This window comes from Ostrea edulis, chromosome 7 (assembly GCF_947568905.1).
Source record: "Ostrea edulis chromosome 7, xbOstEdul1.1, whole genome shotgun sequence".
NCBI classification, from domain to species: Eukaryota; Metazoa; Mollusca; class Bivalvia; order Ostreida; family Ostreidae; genus Ostrea; species Ostrea edulis.
The window spans coordinates 12,697,833-12,718,971 of NC_079170.1; the positions used below are offsets into that span (position 1 = coordinate 12,697,833).

The 21,139-nt window shown below is 33.1% G+C and overlaps 1 protein-coding gene and 1 long non-coding RNA gene across 2 annotated transcripts; both read right to left on the reverse strand.

Annotated features, from left to right (window-relative positions):
- Window positions 1-13,058: 13,058 nt before the first annotated feature.
- On the reverse strand, window positions 13,059-15,771 carry LOC130046336 (uncharacterized). The gene is made up of 4 exons (XM_048884095.2): window positions 15,577-15,771; window positions 14,474-14,669; window positions 13,771-13,905; window positions 13,059-13,616 (listed from the first exon to the last, which is right to left on the reverse strand). Exons 2-4 carry the CDS (start codon window positions 14,628-14,630, stop codon window positions 13,147-13,149), a joined length of 762 nt encoding a protein of 253 aa, XP_048740052.2. The 5' UTR covers window positions 14,631-14,669; window positions 15,577-15,771; the 3' UTR covers window positions 13,059-13,146.
- Window positions 15,772-15,981: 210 nt separating this feature from the next.
- On the reverse strand, window positions 15,982-18,397 carry LOC125654237 (uncharacterized). Its single transcript, XR_008796630.1, has 4 exons — window positions 17,959-18,397; window positions 17,067-17,441; window positions 16,883-16,943; window positions 15,982-16,173 (listed from the first exon to the last, which is right to left on the reverse strand). It is a non-coding gene; the product is annotated as an uncharacterized LOC125654237 (long non-coding RNA).
- Between the last annotated feature and the right edge of the window lie 2,742 nt (window positions 18,398-21,139).

Consider the following 21,139-nt stretch of genomic DNA (forward strand, 5'->3'; position numbering starts at 1 on the left):
AAGATGTGTTATTAATTCTTTTTCTTCCAACTGCAGGGGTGTTGCAGTACTTTTTAACAACAATTTTGAACTTGAATTCCATAAAGAAAAGAAAGAATCCAATGGAAACTTATTAGCAATTGATTTAAGTATCAATAACAGTGGAACAACAATAGTTAATATATAGGGACCTAGTTTTGATTGTCCAGAGTATTATGAGAAAGTAAGAAAATGTTTTATACAATTTTTATATTAAATGATTACATCATATTGTGTGGAGACTTTAATATCGCTTTGGATCAAATTCTGGATACTCAAACTTATTGTCATGTCAACAACCCCAAGGCAAAGGATAAGCTTATTAAGGTTATGGATGATTTACATTTAGTAGACTATATGCGAGTTTTCAAACCATGTAATAAATTGTATACATGGAGAGAAAAAAACATTTAAGCAAGCACGCCTGGACTATATCTTAATCTCAGAAAACTTTACCAATATCACTGAAGACTGTTCAATTAGATCAGGTTATAGATCTGACCATCCCATAGTAGTCATCGAGTTCAGATTTAACACATTTGAGAGAGGACGGGGTTTATGGAAATTCAATAACCTACTTTTATATGACAAAGTTTTTTTTTGAAAAAGGTAAAACAACATATTCAATTAGTAAAACACAATATTCTCATGACTCTCTAGATGATAATTCTGAGCTTCATGATGATTTATTTCTAGAAGCCTTACTTATGGAAATACGAGGAATGACAATTTTTTACTCGTCTTACAAAAAACGGGAAAGAAATATTTTAGAAGCCGGTTTGATTGAAGAAATCAATGAAATCGAAACCAATGACTCGGAGGAGTTTGGGGTATTCGAAGAAAAACAAAAACAATTGGAAAATATAAGAAAGGACAAATTAAAAGCTCACTTTGTGCGTTCTAAACCCAATGAATTGAAGAAGGGGAAAAATCACAAAATATTTTTGTCATTTAGAGGCAAGAAACTATTTAAATAAGACAATTAAAAGGATAGAAACCCAAAATAATAGGATTCTCTATAATCAATGAGATGTTCCGAAAGAAATGAAACAATTTTATGAAAACCTGTATAAGAATTATGACTCTGATTTTATCAATATGAACCTGAACGATATATTAACTTTAACATAATTCCCTAGACTTTATCAAAAGACTTCCATTGATCTATAAACAAATATTGGTGAGCGTGAAATTTTTCAAGTGCTTAAAGAAATGAAAAATGATAAGTATCCAGGCAGTGATAGATTTACAACAGAAGTTTAAAAAAAAATGGAATGATCTTAAAGTTTATATTACTGGTGCTATAAACCAAATGTTTGGACAAGAATATTTACCAGTCTCACAGAGACTTGGTATATTTTTTTGTTTACCAAAGGGTGATAAACCGAGATAATTCCTTAAGAATTGGTGGTCTATCACTCTACTTAATGTGTTATATGAATTAATATCAGGCTGTATTAGTCAAAAAATTAAATGTACTTTAGATTATCTTATTTCTAAATCACAAACTGGCTTCATAAAAGGTAGATATATAAGTGAAAATACCATATTTATATATGACCTCATGGCCTATACAGAAAACATAATTTACCAGGCTTGTTTATGCTTATAGATGTTGAGGAGGCATTTGACTCAATATAATGGTCGTTTATATGCAAGGTCTTAGATGTGTTTAGTTCCGTTAACAATATGATTATTTGGGTTAAAATTTAAATAACAATACCAAAGCTTTAGTTCTACAATGTAGAAAGCTTTCTGAACAATTTGACATTGAGAGAGGGTGCCGTCAAGGTGACAATATTGCCCCATACTTATTTATTCTATTTGAAGTATTTGCTATTTTGATTAAACAAAATAAAAATATTAAAGGCATAGTTATCAATGACAAAGAACAAAAATGTCTCAGTACGCGGATGATACATCTTTGACCCTTGATGCTCAGATAAATAACTTTTCAATGCTTTGGTAACCCTATAATTCTTCTCAAAGCTATCAGGATTAAAAATAAACAGCTCAAAAACAAACATTAAATGGATTCGAGCAAAAGAAATTCTGCAGACGTCTATCATCACCCAAGATGGAAACTAAACTGGAGATCCACAAGTTTCACTCTCCTGGGAATACATTTTTCAGTTGACCTAGAAAAAATTGTAGAATTAAATTATATGGCTCGAGCAGGTCCTCTCAACATGTATATATCACTATAAAGATATACTATTGCATAAGAAATGCACAAATTATATTTATAAGAACCTTACTTATCAGGAAGAAATTCCGACTTCAATTGATAAATGAAATTCCTATCCATTTTTGAGAGGCTACATAAAGATATCAATACCAAAGAAGTTTTTGAAATATCTTTTAAATTAACATCATATTCAGCAGCACACTGGTTGCAATACACAATTTTACATAGAATTATACCTGTTAAAATTTACTTCAAAAAAAAAAAAATCAAAGTTTAAAAAAAAAAACTGTCAACCTTGATATGTTATTATAATTAAACTATGTGTGTGGATGTTATTATCAGTCATCGACACCTTTATTATGGGACCTGATGGTAAAGAACTTTTTAATATTTTTCATATTTTTGCTCTAGTTTTTTCAATCTTTTTAATATATGTGAAAGTCTTGACAATATAATGGAATAAAATCAAAATGTCCCCGTTTAGAAAGACCCAGGGACCATCTCAAAGTTTCCTTCCTGAGACATTTTTGGCTCTCATAAAACACTGTTAGGCAACATTTTGAAGACGAAACCCTATAATTTTGTTTGTAACTTCCTCAATTCATAGAGACTTACCAAATCTATCAAAATAATCTATTGGGTGTGTATCATGGTAGAAAATGAAATCAGAAGATTAATTAGGAAACGTTTCAAAGTTTTCATTTGAGAATATACTTATAGTTTTAACTACTGCATATACATATGTATGATATATTAATGAATAAGTCATTTGTTTCATTGATTAAATAATTTCATGTTTAAACATCTTTAATTTTGTAATGACATAAATTAAGAATATTATGGTGTATACGGTTCACAGGGACTATCTCAACGTTTAATTTCCTTTTCAGTCAATCTTGTTTTTCTATTATTCATCAATATTAGGCCACATTTGTTGGATGAAAGCGCGTATCATTTTGTTTTGCAATATACTCAATTCATAGGAACTTACTTATGATCTTTTAAAAATCTTTTATATGGTTCATAATGGGAAATAAATTCGGGGAATTGCTTAGGGAATATCTCGCTTTCTTCTGTTGGTCTGAAATAGTTATACCCGTTACGTGTAATAATGATTTTGTGTGCGTGATTTAGATGTTTCTTTGAATATGGGATATTAGATAACAGTAGTACATTACTAACTTCCATTTGACCGGGGAAATAAATTAAACAGCTATATGCATATTTGATATAGAATAAAGAAATATCAGTAAATCTTTGTAAATCTCAGAAAAGTTAAAAGAATCACAAGATTATATTCTCAAATATTTACAAATTTATGTTTCGATCTCAGGTGTATATAAATACAACACTACTTTATAAATGATACTATCAAAAGTTTAACCATTAGGCCTACCAATCGCTCCATGTATACTTCAACTATGGAAAAATATACATAACAAGGTCAGAGAACATAATTAAGATCACCAGGTCGTTAAGTTTACTATTCGTGGGGGGGGGGGGGGACTGCCATTATACATGTGTGTTGGAATAAGTAGGCCCCAATTATATATTTCTATATCGAAATCTCTATGAAGTGTATTGTTTTACCCAACTACATTTACAGTATGTATGTGATCTGCAATGTATGAATTACAGAATTTGTAATTGGAAAACAAGTGCAATATACCCATAGTATGATAGTATAGGGATGGGATATTTATTAGAGGATCTACAAGCGAAATATAGGCCTACGGTCCACAATCAGACTGTAAACACTCCTTCCTCTTTCTCATCAGAACAGCAATCCTCATCGTTTTAATAACGTACATATAGAATATTTCGAAATACGGATTGCATTATAATAAAAATTACATTGACCTTTTGATAGAAAATAAATTATTTTAGTGAGAATGAGATGCTTTGAATACACAACAAGTACGTCAAAATGCATGTTGAGTATGACGCAATATGAGGTTAAAGTGTGACGTCAGCATTAGTAGAACATGATTTGTTAGGCGAATCTTTGTTGGTTTTTTTTTCTATGGGAAACAAGTGTAAATATGCGTCAAATTTCATTAACTATTAATTTACTATCTTCAATATCGCTATTATTTATCGCTTTTGCATTTTTTTCCCCTTCTAAACTAGAACATAGCATACACCTAGGAAATTTATTTTGAACAATATGTGCAATCTAAAATAACAGTGACATTATGTTTAAACCATGTCATGTAAACACTTCTTTTTCTTTTTTTTTTTTTTTTTTGCTGATGTATTTATACATTTGTGTGTATTTTCAAGCTGTCCCTTGAGGGCCCTTGGCGTTTGGAAATAAGTGTTAGAGATTGACCGAGTTTTTGTCAAAATAAATATAAAAGGAATGACACACTGCACAACATTTTACAATATATATATATATATATATATATATATATATATATATATATATATATATATATATATATATATATCTCCACTTTTACAGATTACATTTTGTTTCCTACAGTTCATTGAAGAATTAATGATGGTTTCTGCTTTCACTTCATATATCGTCTTGTTCTCAAACTTTGGTGGGCAGAGGTATAACGTGCGAATGGCGATATTCCCTGTATTTGGTGTACTGGTACCTTGGACATATAATATAAATGTCACTTCAAGAATACATACTGTATCGTTACACAACAGTTTATTATTTACGTAAACTTCATACTGTACATTTGAGAAATCCACTATACGTTAATACCGTGGTTTTACATTTTACCTCTACTTTTGTATACATCACATATTTTGCTATACAACGCATATACATTGTACACTGTACTACACGTAAAAATAATTACGCATATGTAACTTTACTACTCCTCTTTGAGCATAAAGTTCTACCCATATTTATTCATTGCTTTGACATGATATACTCATCACTGGTCCATTATGACGTGTGCAACAATATTACATGTACACTATGCAAACTTAAGATTACTTTTACTATAACGTTGTAGGATAAGAGAAAATGACAAAGCTGTTTGCAATGCAGTACGGTATTTACTAAATGTATTGAATAAAGATAAACTTACCTCAGAAGTGAAGTGAAGACAATCTGGTTTATATGAGAAATAAGTAAGTGAAGTTTTCAATATATCAAACACTGGGTGCCAACTATCTCTGTGCACACCTTACCTGCTACACCCAAACTTACTCGCAACTGGTATTTCAAGTGAATATATACACAGGCATCTAAATTTAGACCTGGTGAACATAATTAACTCTAACTCTATGGAAGCAAGTTAGGAATAACATTATATACATTTAACTCTTTTGTACAAGGTTGAAAATATGGAAAGTAGTTTGGACATAAAATGTGACAATAAGATATGAACATGTAGGGGGAAATACACATGTGTATACATGCGGATGATAACACATATTAATATCAATTATCTGACTTTATCTTAGCATGGGACAAAGGTTGACGTCGAACTTTTTTCTATAAATAATTTCTGTTTGTAATACCCCATGTGTTAAAACCACCAGGAATTTGTCTGACGTCTGCTCTGTTTTTCTCAAGTTGTAAAACCACTTTTTAAACATTTTTTTTCTTCTCAGCTTTAGGATTTACTATATTTGAACATGAATTAACAGTCCTTTAGTTTAAAAAACACCACACATCGTATGTGTTGAAATATCTAGGGTTCACATTTTACGACTTCATGAAAGTGAAACGATGCGCAACAACTGTGCAAAACGTAAAAATTCGAATTGTACTCGGTCTCGTTAATATTGATTTGTTTTCACTACATATTCGCTCCATTGGTTCAATGAATTTATATTTTTATACGAGAATATGAAGAGGTCCACACTAAAGTCCGTTGCAATACATTCAAACGCGCATAGCGTGATAGCCTAGGGAAGATGAACAAAGTCACCTCCCAAAAATGAAAACGAATTTGATACAACTCTCGATCACGGCAAAATTTACTTAAGAATGACAACATGACAGCTATGCAATCAATATTGAATGGGCGGGTAACTCATCTTTCAAACTAAGAACATTTCATTGAAATTAGAAATTATTGAATAGATGGATACTTTCTGTTAATCAGTATCACAGAACACAGTATCGTATCAATGGCACATCATACTCAAATAATCACTCTTTCCTATTATTTTAAAGCGTTTAACAATATGGCGGCACATGCAATTGATTAAAAATTTCAAAATATACCCCGCTGATATTTTATATGATTTGGGCACTCGTATATGCCGTCAATTTTATTTTGATCGCAATGTGTTTCTCTCTCTAAAAAATCAGTTGACTGTTAAATTAAATGAAAATTGTGACAAAAGTTTTCGTCAGTTTTTTTCTGTTCCTTGGATTACTCATCAAAGGGCCGGCGGTCGCTTTTTGATACTGCAGGTGAATGATACAAATATTTTGTGAGCAATTTAGAGTTACCACAATGCAACAAATATTTACTGCTTTAAACGTGAATTTAGTTTGTATTCATCCAAACTAATGCCAAATTAATGATACGTTTACCTGTATATAGATTTGTCCATGTGATTGATATATTGTATCTTGCTTAACGCCTCTCTCGATACTTTTTTCATTCATGTGGAGACTTCACCAAAACCGGTGAAGGGTTTTAAATTTAGGCCTATGCTCGGCGCTTAAGGCCATTGAGCTGTGAGGGTTCTTTAACGTGCCACACCTACTGTGACACGGACTATCCATTTTTAAGGTTATCTCCGAGGACCCGTGACACTCACACCTTATGCCAAGCGTTTGGCGATGGAACTGTGTTTGACGATGGGATTGTCATTGCCTGTTTTAACGACTTAGGTTTGTCGCGACCGGGATTCGAAGCTCGGCCTTCTGCATGCGGGGCGAACGCTCTGACCTTTCGGCCACCACGGCGTTAATTAAAACATCATTGAGGGTACATCACATAAATATTGCATGTAGCGGAGGGTAACATTAACCATTTTCACTCCAGAACAGGAGGAGTAAACATCCCCTGTTGACCGGTCACACCCGCCGTGAGCCCTATATCCTGATCAGGTAAACGATATTATACGCAGTCAAAATCAGTGTGCCAAGAACGGCTTAACAATCGGTATGAAACACGTCAGACAGCACTTGACCCAATGCGATGTTGTATTGACAAGCTAAATCCTTATAATGACCATATAATTTGCGAAATGTTGACTTCTATCGCGAGACTGTTGAAACCCATGTACCATCAACTTGTTTGTCAGTAGGTTACCTCGATTTAAAAACTGATTATACGCAGAACAAGCTCTTGCATATCGAATCAGTTTAGATATATACACACTATATGCAGGTGATAATGGAATATTGCTACATAAATATGGGCATGTATTATTTCATCATATTCTGTTCTTTGAAAATCCGGTTGATGAAAAACGTGGATGATGAGGTTTTGTTTCCATCCACTTATTATAGATAACATTATAGACACATATTAAACATTTCCAAACACATACCCAATATTTCCAGACAAATATCAAACATTTCCAGAAACATAATAGTTACGTTTAAACATTACTCTACATAGAATGTGAAGAGAACAAACAGTGATCAAAAATCATAACTCTTATAGTTGGGTTGGGTTGTCTTCACCTTCCATCCATTTAATGTTAATTTCTAGGATAAAAAGTTTCTCTTGATTTGTCTTTTGTTAATTTGGTATATGTGTCTGACAATGCATATTATGTGTGCGTATGCTTATTGCAAACCATGACATATGGTGCACATGTCTGAAAGTATTAGACATATTTAATATAAATGCATGGTATATGTATGAAAGTTTTAGAATATATATAAATATTCTTGATATAATTAGAACACATTTGTTATATAATAAATTATTAGATTTATTGTACACTATTTAGCGTTCCGCTCACGAATCTTTCACCTATATGGAGACGTCACCATTGAAGGGCTGCAAAATTTAGGCCTAAACTTGGCGTTTACGATCTTAGAGCAGGGAGGGATCTTTATCGTGCCACATTTACTGTGGCATGGAACCTCAGTTTATCGGTCTTATCCGACGGACCGCCCCATTTAGTCGACTCCTACGACAAGCAAGGGGTACTGAGGACATATTCTCACCAAGGTCCTCACGGATTGAAAGAATATGTCTGGAATTATGAAATACATACATGGAAAATTTTGAAAATATATAATTTTTGTTGGCATTCTTTTATATTTAGAATCTGCATCAAAAACTCAGTATTTGTAGAATATTGGGGCTTTTTTGTGTTTCTCGGGTTAATGCAATTTCTTGTTGATATGTTTAATATGCGCCTGGAAATCTTCGCTTTGTATCTACGATGTTTTATCTCATACGTGTGGTGTATATTGAGAGTGAGATAAAGCATTAGCTTAATCACACGCCCGTTTGATAAAGCACTTCCGGTCCGAACTACTATTGACACTATCCCGCTTGGATGACATATTTTCTGTGTTTATGTATATCCATGCATGACATAAAGCGAAAACTTATTATTCTGTATTTATTTAGACTTTCTTTTATAGCAAAATTAAAATAGTGTTGCCTCCACTGATATATAATGCAAGTCACCGGCCACAAAAATGCCAACTCGGTCTCTAACTACTCAAAATTACGATCAGAAAACAAAATATGTGCACACTATTATCATCGACAACGAATCGACGACTTACTGGACAAGCCTAATCGAAAGTACCTCGACATGCTGCGGTACCAAGTATTCACAAGCACAGTCTTTTTTTTTCTGGAGCATATTAAATGTAACAAATCTCAACAGCTTTACTTACTAGGCTAGACCTATTTAAAGTGCCTCAGGATTTTCTCTCACCCTTAGATCTAAAGAAACTACGTAAATAAAATCCAAATACACAAACACTTCTACTTTTCATTGTAAACTGTTGAACATTCTAATAGCGCTGCATTAAAATATTACTTTCATTGATCGTTATTACACATGTTTATTTCAAAACGACGACGACATCAAACTTTTATCAGAAGGTCAGGCCTACGTCAAAAAATAAATACTTGTTCAATAGTTGTTACTTTGTTGCAATGGCAAAACCATTATTAATTATAAAATATAATTCCTTCTAAAACAATTTCCATTCATGGTTTCTTTTATAAAAAATGACCTTTTGTACTGTATATTAATGGATTATAAGCACACTACTGTTTCCCGCGTAAGGTAGACATATTAAGCACGAAGTCTGAGCCACGGATTCAAAACAAATTCAATCAGGTGTTTCTATCAAACGGGGGATCATCTCAAAATTAAGTGAAAAGAAGACGTATGAGATAAATAGAACATCTATAATTGCGTATTTTGATATTTGGTTTATCCAACTCGTTGATATGGTGTATTTATTCGCTCGGCAAGCCTCGCAAATAAATACACCATATCAACTCGTTGGATAAACCAAATATCAAAACACGCAATATAAATATCCTCTATTTGTCATATGTCTGAAAACACTAACATTATCTCTGTGGGTACTGTGTAGCACGCTGTTCGTAGGATTTAACTAGGAACGTTCAATGTTTCTATGATAATGTTTAGTGTGTATTTGAAAATGTAAGTATATGTACATCTATATGTAGGAGAAAATGTTCAGTTTGTGTCTCAAAATCCAGAACATATTTGGAAACATTTAGCATGTGTCATATTTTTTGTTTAGTATACGTTAGGTTAGTGCACATTTGTACATGTTTAGTATTTGAATCTTCAATATATGTATGTGTATGAAAATGGTTTGAATGTGTGTTAATTATATATGTTTTAATGCTACATATTCTACAGTGAATTATAAATAAATTTTAGAATGTTGAATCTTTAAGTGATTCTTTTTATGGTTTTACATATTTTGAAAATGTATATAAATGTTAAGTATGAAAGGTGGAGATAACGAACAGTGATCAATCTCATAACTCCTACAAGAAATACAAAATAGATAGTTGGGCAAACACGGACCCCTGAACAGTATATGTCTTAAATTTAATGCTATCGTTGTTCTGGATATTGTTTAGCATATGTTGGCAATTTCTTAGCATTTTTCTGGAAATGTTAATGTGTCTAGATATGTTTAACATGTTTGGAAATGAAAGTGTAGTTTGTGTTTGAGGAAACAGTAGTATGTTTCTGGGGAAATCATATATGGTCAAGCTTTTTTGATGTAAAGTGTTTTATTTACTACTCAGCAATCTGTCTATTGATTTAATTTATTTGAATAGTCCTAACACATCCAGTTAGAGAGTTCCTTAGTTTTAAAATCATTTCATGTATATGATTTTCATTCTTATCAAATGGTATTGATAGAAACTAGTGTCCAGTGTATGGTGCAATGGTATAGTCATAAAGTTGAGTTGAGTGGAAAAGACTATACCGATACATCAACGTTTTATATGGTATTGCTATTCATTTAAATACAACTCAAATATGACTATACTACTAAGTATGAAGTGTATTAATCAGTGTTGATGTTTTAAGCAGCAGTCATGTGTAAGATATCACCTGCAAATAAGATGATAATGTGTGTTTTTTAATTCTGTCTATTGCGGTTCACTGTTTTATATATTTAGTCAATATTTCATTCACAAAGATTTGGCAGAGGCCAGAACCTATTTTTAGGTCTCTAATCTTTCTTCGTTTTGAATCTGATGGCAAAACATTTATCATCTGAAAGACATCGGATACCCAAAATAAAATCGCATTACACTGTGAAACTATTGATCCATATCATCTGATCACACAGCAATTCAAATCAACTATAAATTCATGCAAGCAAAAAGCCAGATATCTTGATGGATTTTTTTTTCATGATTTCAATGAATGTAAATTTAGATATTGATGTAAAGATTTTGGCAAACATGGAAAAGAATGGTGCGCTAAATGTGCTAAAACACATGTAGTACATTCCGGAAACAAGAAGGGGACTCTATTCTCCCAGTATTTTTTCTCCCAAACGGATGAATGTTTCCAAGTGATATCAAGACTAAAATATTAATTCTGATGGATATCAATTCAGTAAAGCTCATACATTATGCAAATAACAAGTCTTTATAAAGACATACAGCTCTTTATAGGTCTATTTTTATGTAAACCACATTAATACAGGTGTTTAATTCATGTCTACATATCTTGGGCAGTATACGGAATTTCGGGAAGAACTTTGGTAGTAATGTAGATTGTGTGAATATACCAGATCACAGAGTAGAATTTTATGGAGACCCGGACAAAATGCTAGGAAATGGTTATGTAGAAGCTAAGAACAGCATATTCATTATGTTCTGGTCCGTATCATTTCACAAAATACACATCCTCACCTTGGGAATGAAAATGAATTTATAACAAAATACAAAATAAGCATATGCTTACATTTCCTACCAACTCGTTAATTTACAAAATTGTTAAGGTATCTGATGTACAATTGACGAAAAAATTATGCCTGGTAAGGTATATATTTCATATCATCATTAGATAGGTATGGGTGTGTAGTTTCTCAAAATAGCATTTTCCCCCGCCAAAACACTAAACGGAGGTAACTCTAGCCATTTGAAAATAACATGGAAAAACGCATTTATTCTTTGAAGATGAGCAAAAAGTAAGCTTGAAATTAATATTTGGACACATCTCGACTTTTCTTGTTTTTAAAAATGTGTGTGAGGGGTCGTGTGTATCTGTAAGGGGGGGGGGGGTAATTTTTTCTAATTGATTTTATAATTGAATGCAATAAATGAAACAACATATGTTCATATTATGCCTGAAATAAATTTCATGATTTTCTGGTTCAGGATACACATGTAGATATATGCACAAAATGAATACCAGTATTTATGACAATTTGGTTACATGCACATGTAATAAACAAGTGGCCCACAGGCCTTAACGATCACCTGAGTACCATACCCCATACATAGACCACGCAATTATTTTATCCACACACTTGTCTGAAAATAAAGATTTTATAGAATTTGATTCAATATAATAATAAAATTATAAAATATAATACATTTTCACTCTACAGCCCTATTGGTAACATTAGTCTAGTCTATGTTTTCAAGAGAAAATGAAAAATGTAAAAATGTTAGCCGACAACACATGGCGACGAACAAAGACCAACAACACTAGTCCATCTGAGAGTGAATAGGGTGACCTAAAAATTCTTGGTCAGCAGCATCCTTTGAACAGATAAAAAATGGCACAATTTAGGCATCTAATCATATAAAACATACTTTAAAATAATTCCAATGTTATTTATTACAATTGTTTTGATTGGACAAAAATAAAGCTGAACAAGAGTTTACACATCAATAAATCCGAAAACACAATGTATTCATACACACCTGAAAACAAATAACATAGTGCGGGGAAACTATTCAAATTTTTGCAATTGTTAATAAAGTGAATGAACTGGAATTATAAGAATCAAACATTCTTTGTGAACAATTTATCGATGTGTAAACTCCGGACATTTTACTCACAAACTTAACACAAAAGTGCTCTGAGTCTAAGACACATCATTGCACTGTACAGGTTTGCATAAAGTAACTTCTAAGTAGTAGAAGACAACATTTCTATTGTGAAAAAACCTGACATAATTTAGGTACTACATAATCCAAAACCTTACAATCACTCGTAACTCGTGGTTTACCACGAGAGGTTTGGGCACACAAAATATTGCGCAGACCATCTTCACCAGAACGCTTATATATTAGTTTCAGATGATGCAGGCCAAGTCCAGAGCCTGCAACATTCTCTGCCATGTCCATTTTCATAACACCATTACCAACAAGAATATTCAATGATGGCAGATATAATGTTTTTTGCGGAATTAAATTTATGTTGAAGAAAAGGGGTTTCTGCATCATATGCAGCTTTTGACAATTCACTTTGTGAAACAGCAACTGATAAAATTTTTGAGAGCATTTTCACATCTTCCACTGCATCATGTGCAGAATAAGTCTCATTACAGAAGTGCTTAGATAAAAAAAAATCTGTAAATACTTTTCAAGTTTCTTATGTTTTGAACGAATCAATGACAATGAGTCAGTAAAATCATACACTATTTCTAGAAAGTCTTCCTGTAATCCAATACAGTCAATGGTACGGGAAAGGACACGGAAATCGAACACACGGCCATTGTGAGCAATCAGTATAATTCCATATTTGCCAAATGTACCTAGCCACTTGAGGAAGTTCAATATCGCTTCACGTATGGGGACTGCAGTGACTTTGGATCCATGTGCAAATACAGAGGTCCCATCACAGACTATTCCTGTTGTTTCTTCTGCTCCGGGCTCTATTGGAATCTTTGGCTGAACATAAGTTGAAAACACATTTCCAGACTCTATCTCCACTGCGCCAATTTGAGTTATATGAGGCATAGCTCCTTGTCTGACTTTTAAAAAGAAAAAAACACATTTATTTTGATTCATTATCATGATTTAGAAAGCAAAAGTACATATACCGGGTATATTGATAATCATTTTAGTATCTGTAATATCCGCAATCACATTTTGTCTGAAAAAAGGGAAAATTATTAAAGAACTTACTAAGGCCTGTAGTTTCAAAATCAAATATAATGTACTTTGCCTCCGTGTTCTTCAGCTTTCGGACAGCACAAAAATTTGGCTTGGGAATGGGATTCGGAATCTGTTCAATGTCAGCCTCGGTACCTAAACCAATCTCTATAAATACAAATACTGTGTATTTAGTTATTATGTAATGATTATTTGTCCTGATTTCTATCTAAGATATAAACTAATTAACTCCAGGAGGTTAATGCAGAAAACAAAAGGCCCACGGGCCACATCGCTCACCTGAGCCTATATCTAAATATTTTCCATTGTATTCATGTAATACTTTGGTGCCTATTTTGGCCCGAACATACCCCCGGGGGGCGGGGGCGGGCATGATTTTTACAAATTTGAATCTGCACTGTGGCAGGATGTAAACTTCTTTGGCCCAGTGGTTTTTGAGAAGATGGTTTTAAATGACCGCATCCTATTTTGTATTATCTTCCCTTCGAAGGGAGCATGACCCTTCGTTTGAACAAGCTTGAAAACCCTTCCACAAGGATGATTTGTGCTAAGTTTGGTTGATATTGGCCCAGTGGTTCTGGAAAAGATGAAAATGTGAAAAGTTTATGCCGACGACACCAGACAACGGACACATTTTGATTAGAAAAGCTCACTTGGGCCTTCCGCTCAGGTAAGCGAAAATCATTTTGCAGGGAAAAAATAGTGAATAGTGAACCTGATTGACAGGTGGACCCCTCAAATGCCTCGGATGCATTCATTTGCATTGCTCTTTCTTGTTTTAGGATAAGACATCTTTTCCTTTTTGTCCCTGGCAATCTCATCTTCTCCCTTCGTTTCACCCTGTATTCATCCACTTTGTTGGAGAACTTCATGTTGAAGTGACCAGGGGAAAGCCCATTTTTACTGAAAACCTGAAATCATTAAAATAAAGATATAGATTTCCATAATAGTTTGTTTTTTTCAATTAGTCATTAGACAATGTCACATTCAGAATACAGCTTTAAAAATATTTTTAAAAGACAATCCATGTGTATTTACATTCTATATACATGTATTAATAAAATTTACTTTTGAATAACACAGTGTGTTACAATAAAAAACACCACAAAGTTGGTAATAATTTGAAAAGAATAAGCAAACTCAAATGAAATGAACTTACAACTCAAAACCCAAAACAGAAACATCATTGTAACTAAAACTTCAATGCTAAAATAGACCTCTGAGAGATATTTCCTTCCAATATTTATGCTGGCTGCTGTTGCATGAATGCGGAAATCTAGGCTTTCACTCTCCCCATAATGTAAATGTTTAAGGGCCTTCAGCATCGCTGCACGATTTGCATAATCGCATGCTTGACTGGAGCCAAGGTCAACATACACGGCAGACTTAGCAATAACTGGTTCAAAAAGTAAATCAAGTTTTTCACGCAGTAAATGGTCACTAAGTGGTGCTTTGTATGGCAAACTTCTGTGTACACATTTCTGTGTGTTTCCTACTCGCTTGTAACCACAGAAGCGAGCATGACAATGGTTGTGATCTCCAAACTGGTGAGGTAAAAGTGACTGTAGGTTATCACGCATCCCATCTACACCACCTTGGTTTTTGCTGAATACATACTTGATGCACTTATGAAGATGCTGAATTACCATATTACTGATTTTAACATCCTTCCTATTGCGAAAATCATAGAGAAGTTTGACTATTTTTTTATGCAATGATTCCTGTCAATTTTTTTCTTAACAGTCACTCCAAGACTCTTATGTATACGAGCCACAAGAGTATTATCACCATCACCCTCTATTACATCTACAGGCGTACCTTCTTGGATCATATCCTTGATGGCTTTCAGGCCTGCTTCACTCTCCATGGCCCTGGCAGATCCTCTGTGATTCCACACACAACGATGTTCCCGGACTTTTACTCCTGGTCTATTTCTCTTTCACCATTTGCATACTCCACAAGTGCGGTGTGTTACAACTGCCTTCAAAACCTTATTTTCTTTGCTCATCATGAATGTATGCCCTGGGAGAAAAACCACATTTATTCATTACTTTGGGATTTAATTAAATTAGTGGTGCTACATGTTTTTAGAAATTCTACATAACTTGACATTAACTTGAAGTAATGTCATAATCATTTCACAAGGTACACAGACAACCAACCCTTGGACTAACATTCATTATTTTTTGATAATTAAAAAACTTTGTCAAATATATACCTGTTAAACTGTCAAACCCCCGTTTTTGCCATCCATGGTCGATGCAAACTGGTATGCCTTTACGGGACTTAGGAGGGAAAGAGAGTTTCTTGACTGCTGGATGCATTTTCTTTGATATGTGGGCATCATAAGCGACATCTTTATTGGGATCCAGAATCACTTCATAAGTAGCCTGCTCAAGTGTGGATCCTTTAGAGCTAAAACATTATGTTATAAAGATATTATATAATCAATCACCCCTCATCATGTCAACATGGAAAAATGAGAACCCTGGGTAAAAAAAACAACCTAAAGTGATATATATCCTGCATTACTCCAACAAGTTAGAGCCTCGGTCAACGTCCCTTATATACGCGGCACCAGGTCAAAAGTATCTCATCATGAACCTCTAGCAGGCTGGAATAATCCTGCATTTGTAACATGCATTTACATTTTTACACTCTGTGTATCATTGTTGAGATTACTGTGCACATAGGATTGTGCACTGAATTCAAAATTTAAAAGATAATTCGAATGATCCTGACATATTAGAAATTGAGAATTGTTCTATCACAATAATTCAGTATAATTCTATGTCTAATAAAAATCCTACCTCTGTAACATTACATGTATAAAGACATTGGAGCTATCTCGGTGATATATTGTTTACAAAAGAGATCCAGACATGATGCACATTGTGCACAAAAATGATGATGTAGTGTATGCATGTTAAGCAAAGGGGCAGGTGGAAGTTTAGATGTACGATTGGAATTTAATATTCACTCGACATAATCTGTTATCATTGCTTTTACAATGTTATTTCCAATCGATTCGTTCACTATCATATTTCAGCTGTCATTGATAATAATGGCTGTCAATATAATGCATGTGCAATTTTAAAAAAGTAGTAATGAAAATAATCTTTACCTGTTTCCATCACCTGGAGAATCAAAAGAGGTGCATGTACTCTGCCAGTCTAGACACATCTCTGTGCAGAATTAAAATTAAAATGTTATAATATTCATAATACTAATACACATGGTGTTAATCATTTTACATGTACTAAAATACACTTATCATAAACATCAGAATAGATATATAATAAATTTACCCATGAAATTCATCTGAAATAACAGCAACCCCTAAGTCGCTAAACTCCTCCTTGACATTCTCTTCTTTCTGTGAAATAGCTCTAAAACAACCAAGTTTAAAGATTTACATGATCAATATTTATAAACATTTTGATATCAAATTGAATGAACATAATTTTTTTTAAAGAAAAAATAGCAATGAAATTTTTATTATATCATTTCTTTCTCATAGGCCATGGCACTTTCTTTCTTCATGTTTTCTTCTGCATATTTCTCGATGAACTGGCCCGTTCTTCTCTCCATTGTTTTCAAACTTCTGTTGTTTATGAAGGGAAGGTCAAGGGTGGTAAGCAGGTTGTTCATCCGCTGGGGTCCACCAACACTGTCTATCATTGCTTCAATATAACATGGTACTGTGTGGTGATTAATTCTTCTTTTTTTATGTTTCACTTTTGTATTTTTAACACATTTATACATGCAAACATACAAACTGTAATCTACACTCGATCATTCACACTTGCAATTACTCTGTGCACCTTCTGTATCAACAATAACAGTGAATTGTATATATGATATATACATGTATAATATATACATACACACACATAAATATATATACACACATAAACATACATATGTACACATTCAAAGATAACAGTAATTATTTTATTTTTCATATACCTGTAAATGTATTGTAATTTTTTACAAACTACTTGTCCATTATATTATGATACAATGCCCATTTACCAAGCATTTTGGATCTGCTATGAAATACATTTTGACAATATTGTTCAAAATTTCTATAGTATAAAATAATTCATGCTAAACTTTATGACAATGTAATGCTACATGTACTTCATAAGATATAATTTGTTTATATATAAATTATATTTTTAAAAAACGACAACATACCTGCGCCGACTTTAGTATTTATGCAAAAACTTGGCATCCCCTTGTCGTTTTGTTTCTTACTTCTGTGGGTCTTTCCATACGGTATCCTTTTCAGCCGGAGACAGAGTGTACACTGGATATAGAGATATCCACCTAGTCCCAGTTTCATCTCACCCTTAACTGTCTATTTAGTTAAATAAAGAGGCCCGCATTTACATTGTTGACAACTTGAAAGTGCGTCTATAATTGACGACCACTCAACGATTCGTCGACCGTTGTTCCACCCCGTAGAACTGAATTTTCTACTGTTTATCAACGTTTTCATTCCGGGAAAACACACCTCACAACATTCCCCTTCACAATAATGTCCTGACACATAATTATGATCCAGAGTAAGTTCATTAACATTTACTGACCGTACCGTACCGTTTCTTTAAATCGACCTTTCTTGTTTCGTTTCACGGCGACCGTCATTTTTAAAAACTGTTTATATTAACGACGTCGCGTCATACAAGTCATACAAAGAGATTTTAATTTATACGATTACAAATTTTATTAAAGCACAAAATCAAACATTTATTTGATAGTTTTGACTATTCAAATTGTTAGATTTGTTCATAATGTTGATTTTAAAGATTTATGCTCGTTTCCGAATATTACCGAGGTCATTCCGGAAAATACCGAGCTCTCGTGCTCAATTGTACATCAGATACATTAATATAAAAAAATGTTGATTTTTTCTTCTAATAAGACATTGTAATTTTTACATTAAATTGAATTTAAAATGCGGTAGAAGTCATTCCAAGAAATGAACTCATACAATCAAAGATAACGGTATGCTCTCAGTTACTTGAAAAAAAAAGAAAAATACAACACGTACATTGCTTGCGTTTATGATAAAGAATTATTGTGTCTACTTTAAATTTAACATCTATGCAGTTGTGACGGTAGTTGTCAATGATGGTATCATGACGTTTTCCTCTTGATAAGTATTTATTGACGCTTTATATTACACAAAACATCATGGTTGTGTGTAATATAAAACGGGCAAACAAGAACCATGTGCGATCTCATAAATCCTACATATCCTACTGTTAATGATATGTTCTTCATAGGATTGATGGAAGTGATCACTTCCTCATCTTCATTCATTATAAGAAATTCTAAATCCAAAGTAGGGTAAACACGAACCACCGGGAATACTAGTGGAACCAGATGCCTAGGAGGAGTAAGCATCCCCGGTTTACCGTTCAGAACCGCCGTAAGCCGTCTATCACGAATAAGATAGTATTGCTCACTGCACATGCCAATGAAAATCTATTTTCAATGTGATTTTTATGTATACTTTGATTATATGTTACGTGTTTTCCAGTAAAACTCCCCACACCTTTATAAACACAAATTTCTGTATACGTGACGGGTTTGAAAGTAGTTTGACAAGTAAGTTTCAACTACAATCTTTTGTCATGGGTCAGAACTTACCTCGAGATCAACAGAACTCAATCACAGACAATTCAAAGATTTTACTATTTTCAGTTATTTACAGAAAAATTTAAGATTGCAGTAGGCCTAACCACAATTCACAAAGCGGTGTTCAATGCATGTTACCACCCAGCTGAATTACCATACGAGAATTAACTGTCACAAATCGGCTATTAATTCCAATCCAATTCAAAGATTTCAAAACAAAATGTAAGTCTGTATAGTGATTACTACCAGAAATTGTACGGTCTATGTACAGTGTATACTAAAACAAATATCTTGAACATTCATTATCTGGAAAGTGAACAGTAGAAATATACAGGTGTTCCATCATCATTCAAACATTGTTCTAAAAATAGAACGTCTACGAGATTAGATCACATACGTCAATCAAGTACAATGCATTACACAACACTCTCCAAAAATAATTAAAACTATATTCTAATCAAGGTCCAGGATACAGAAGAGTATACATGATTGTATTTGTCTGCATATATCACCAACGCTTGTTTGGTTTAATGTGTAGAGTAAACACCAAAACAGTACATAATTATCTTGAGAGGACATCTAATTTATATCACGAGTACAGTGCGTTATCTGGAAATCACATGATATCTACTGATTAGGAAAATAACTCACAGAGTAAACATAAAATTAATAATCATACTTAATTTCTCTGAAAGATTGCGACATGGGCTTATGTATTATCAAGTTATATAATGTTAAGGTCTTATAATTTAGGCTTTGGTCAACATCAACAATTGCTGAGTATCATCACTTTTGACTTTGTTTATGATATATGAATTTTACGATCAGTGTTACGTAATATCAGTCCCACAATCGACTTGACAAACACAGTCTACGTGACGGGCATAACGTTAACAGCAGTGTAAACAGTGTAATCTTTATCTTTTCACATTTAAAGGATGAAATAACAAATTCAAGATTATTCTGACACTAAAAATATAAAGTTTGTGTCCACAATCAAAGTACGGAGTGTACTCCTGGAAGTTGAACATTTTGGAAAGAAAAAATAATTACTGTAAAAAGGTGAAGATGACAAACAGTGCTCAATGTAAAAACGTGTACGGTACCAATTTTGATGCACCAGATGCGCATGTCGACAAATTATGTCTCTTCGGTGATGCTCAACCGAAATTCTTCAAATCCGAAATAACAATAAACCTCTAAGAGCTAGTTTAGGGGAAAACAAAAGTGGATTCAAATTCGTCTAAGGATAAGAGCTATGTATGAGGGAGATAATTATATCCAATCTTATAGTTCCTGTATCAGAACACAACATAAGTATATCAACCATACTTCATATCTAGTACATGGATGTAGTGATTTTTGTAACCATGACATCATTTTGAAGGGTTCAACGAATAAGAATAATCCAACATAGGAATTTTCAAAACATTTGTTTACTACTTGATTTATTTCAACTAGAATTCAACATTGAAGTATATGAGTAGAGTATGTTTTATTAAAATATTTATAAAAGAAATTATAAATGCATACAAATCTCTTGGTAGAAAGTCAAATACACTTTTTCTTTATGCAAATCCGAAATAAAATTTATCATTTACGGCACACATATCTAGTAAATTATATTTTTTTGTTATTTTTACAAAAGGCAGTTACTCTTCAAAAAGTCACAAGTGCCAAAAGGTTAACTTTTAAGCATGTGCCACTCATGTGAATTAACTACTTCACTTTT

Excerpts from the sequence above, each read along its gene's own strand:
- LOC130046336 (XM_048884095.2), bottom strand. The coding sequence starts at position 14,630 with ATGAAGTTCTCCAACAAAGTGGATGAATACAGGGTGAAACGAAGGGAG. Across the intron at positions 13,906-14,473 it reads GGGGTCCACCTGTCAATCAG|AGATTGGTTTAGGTACCGAG; the intron begins GTTCACTATTCA and ends TTGTATTTATAG. Across the intron at positions 13,617-13,770 it reads TTTTGAAACTACAGGCCTTA|TCAGACAAGGAGCTATGCCT; the intron begins GTAAGTTCTTTA and ends TCTTTTTAAAAG.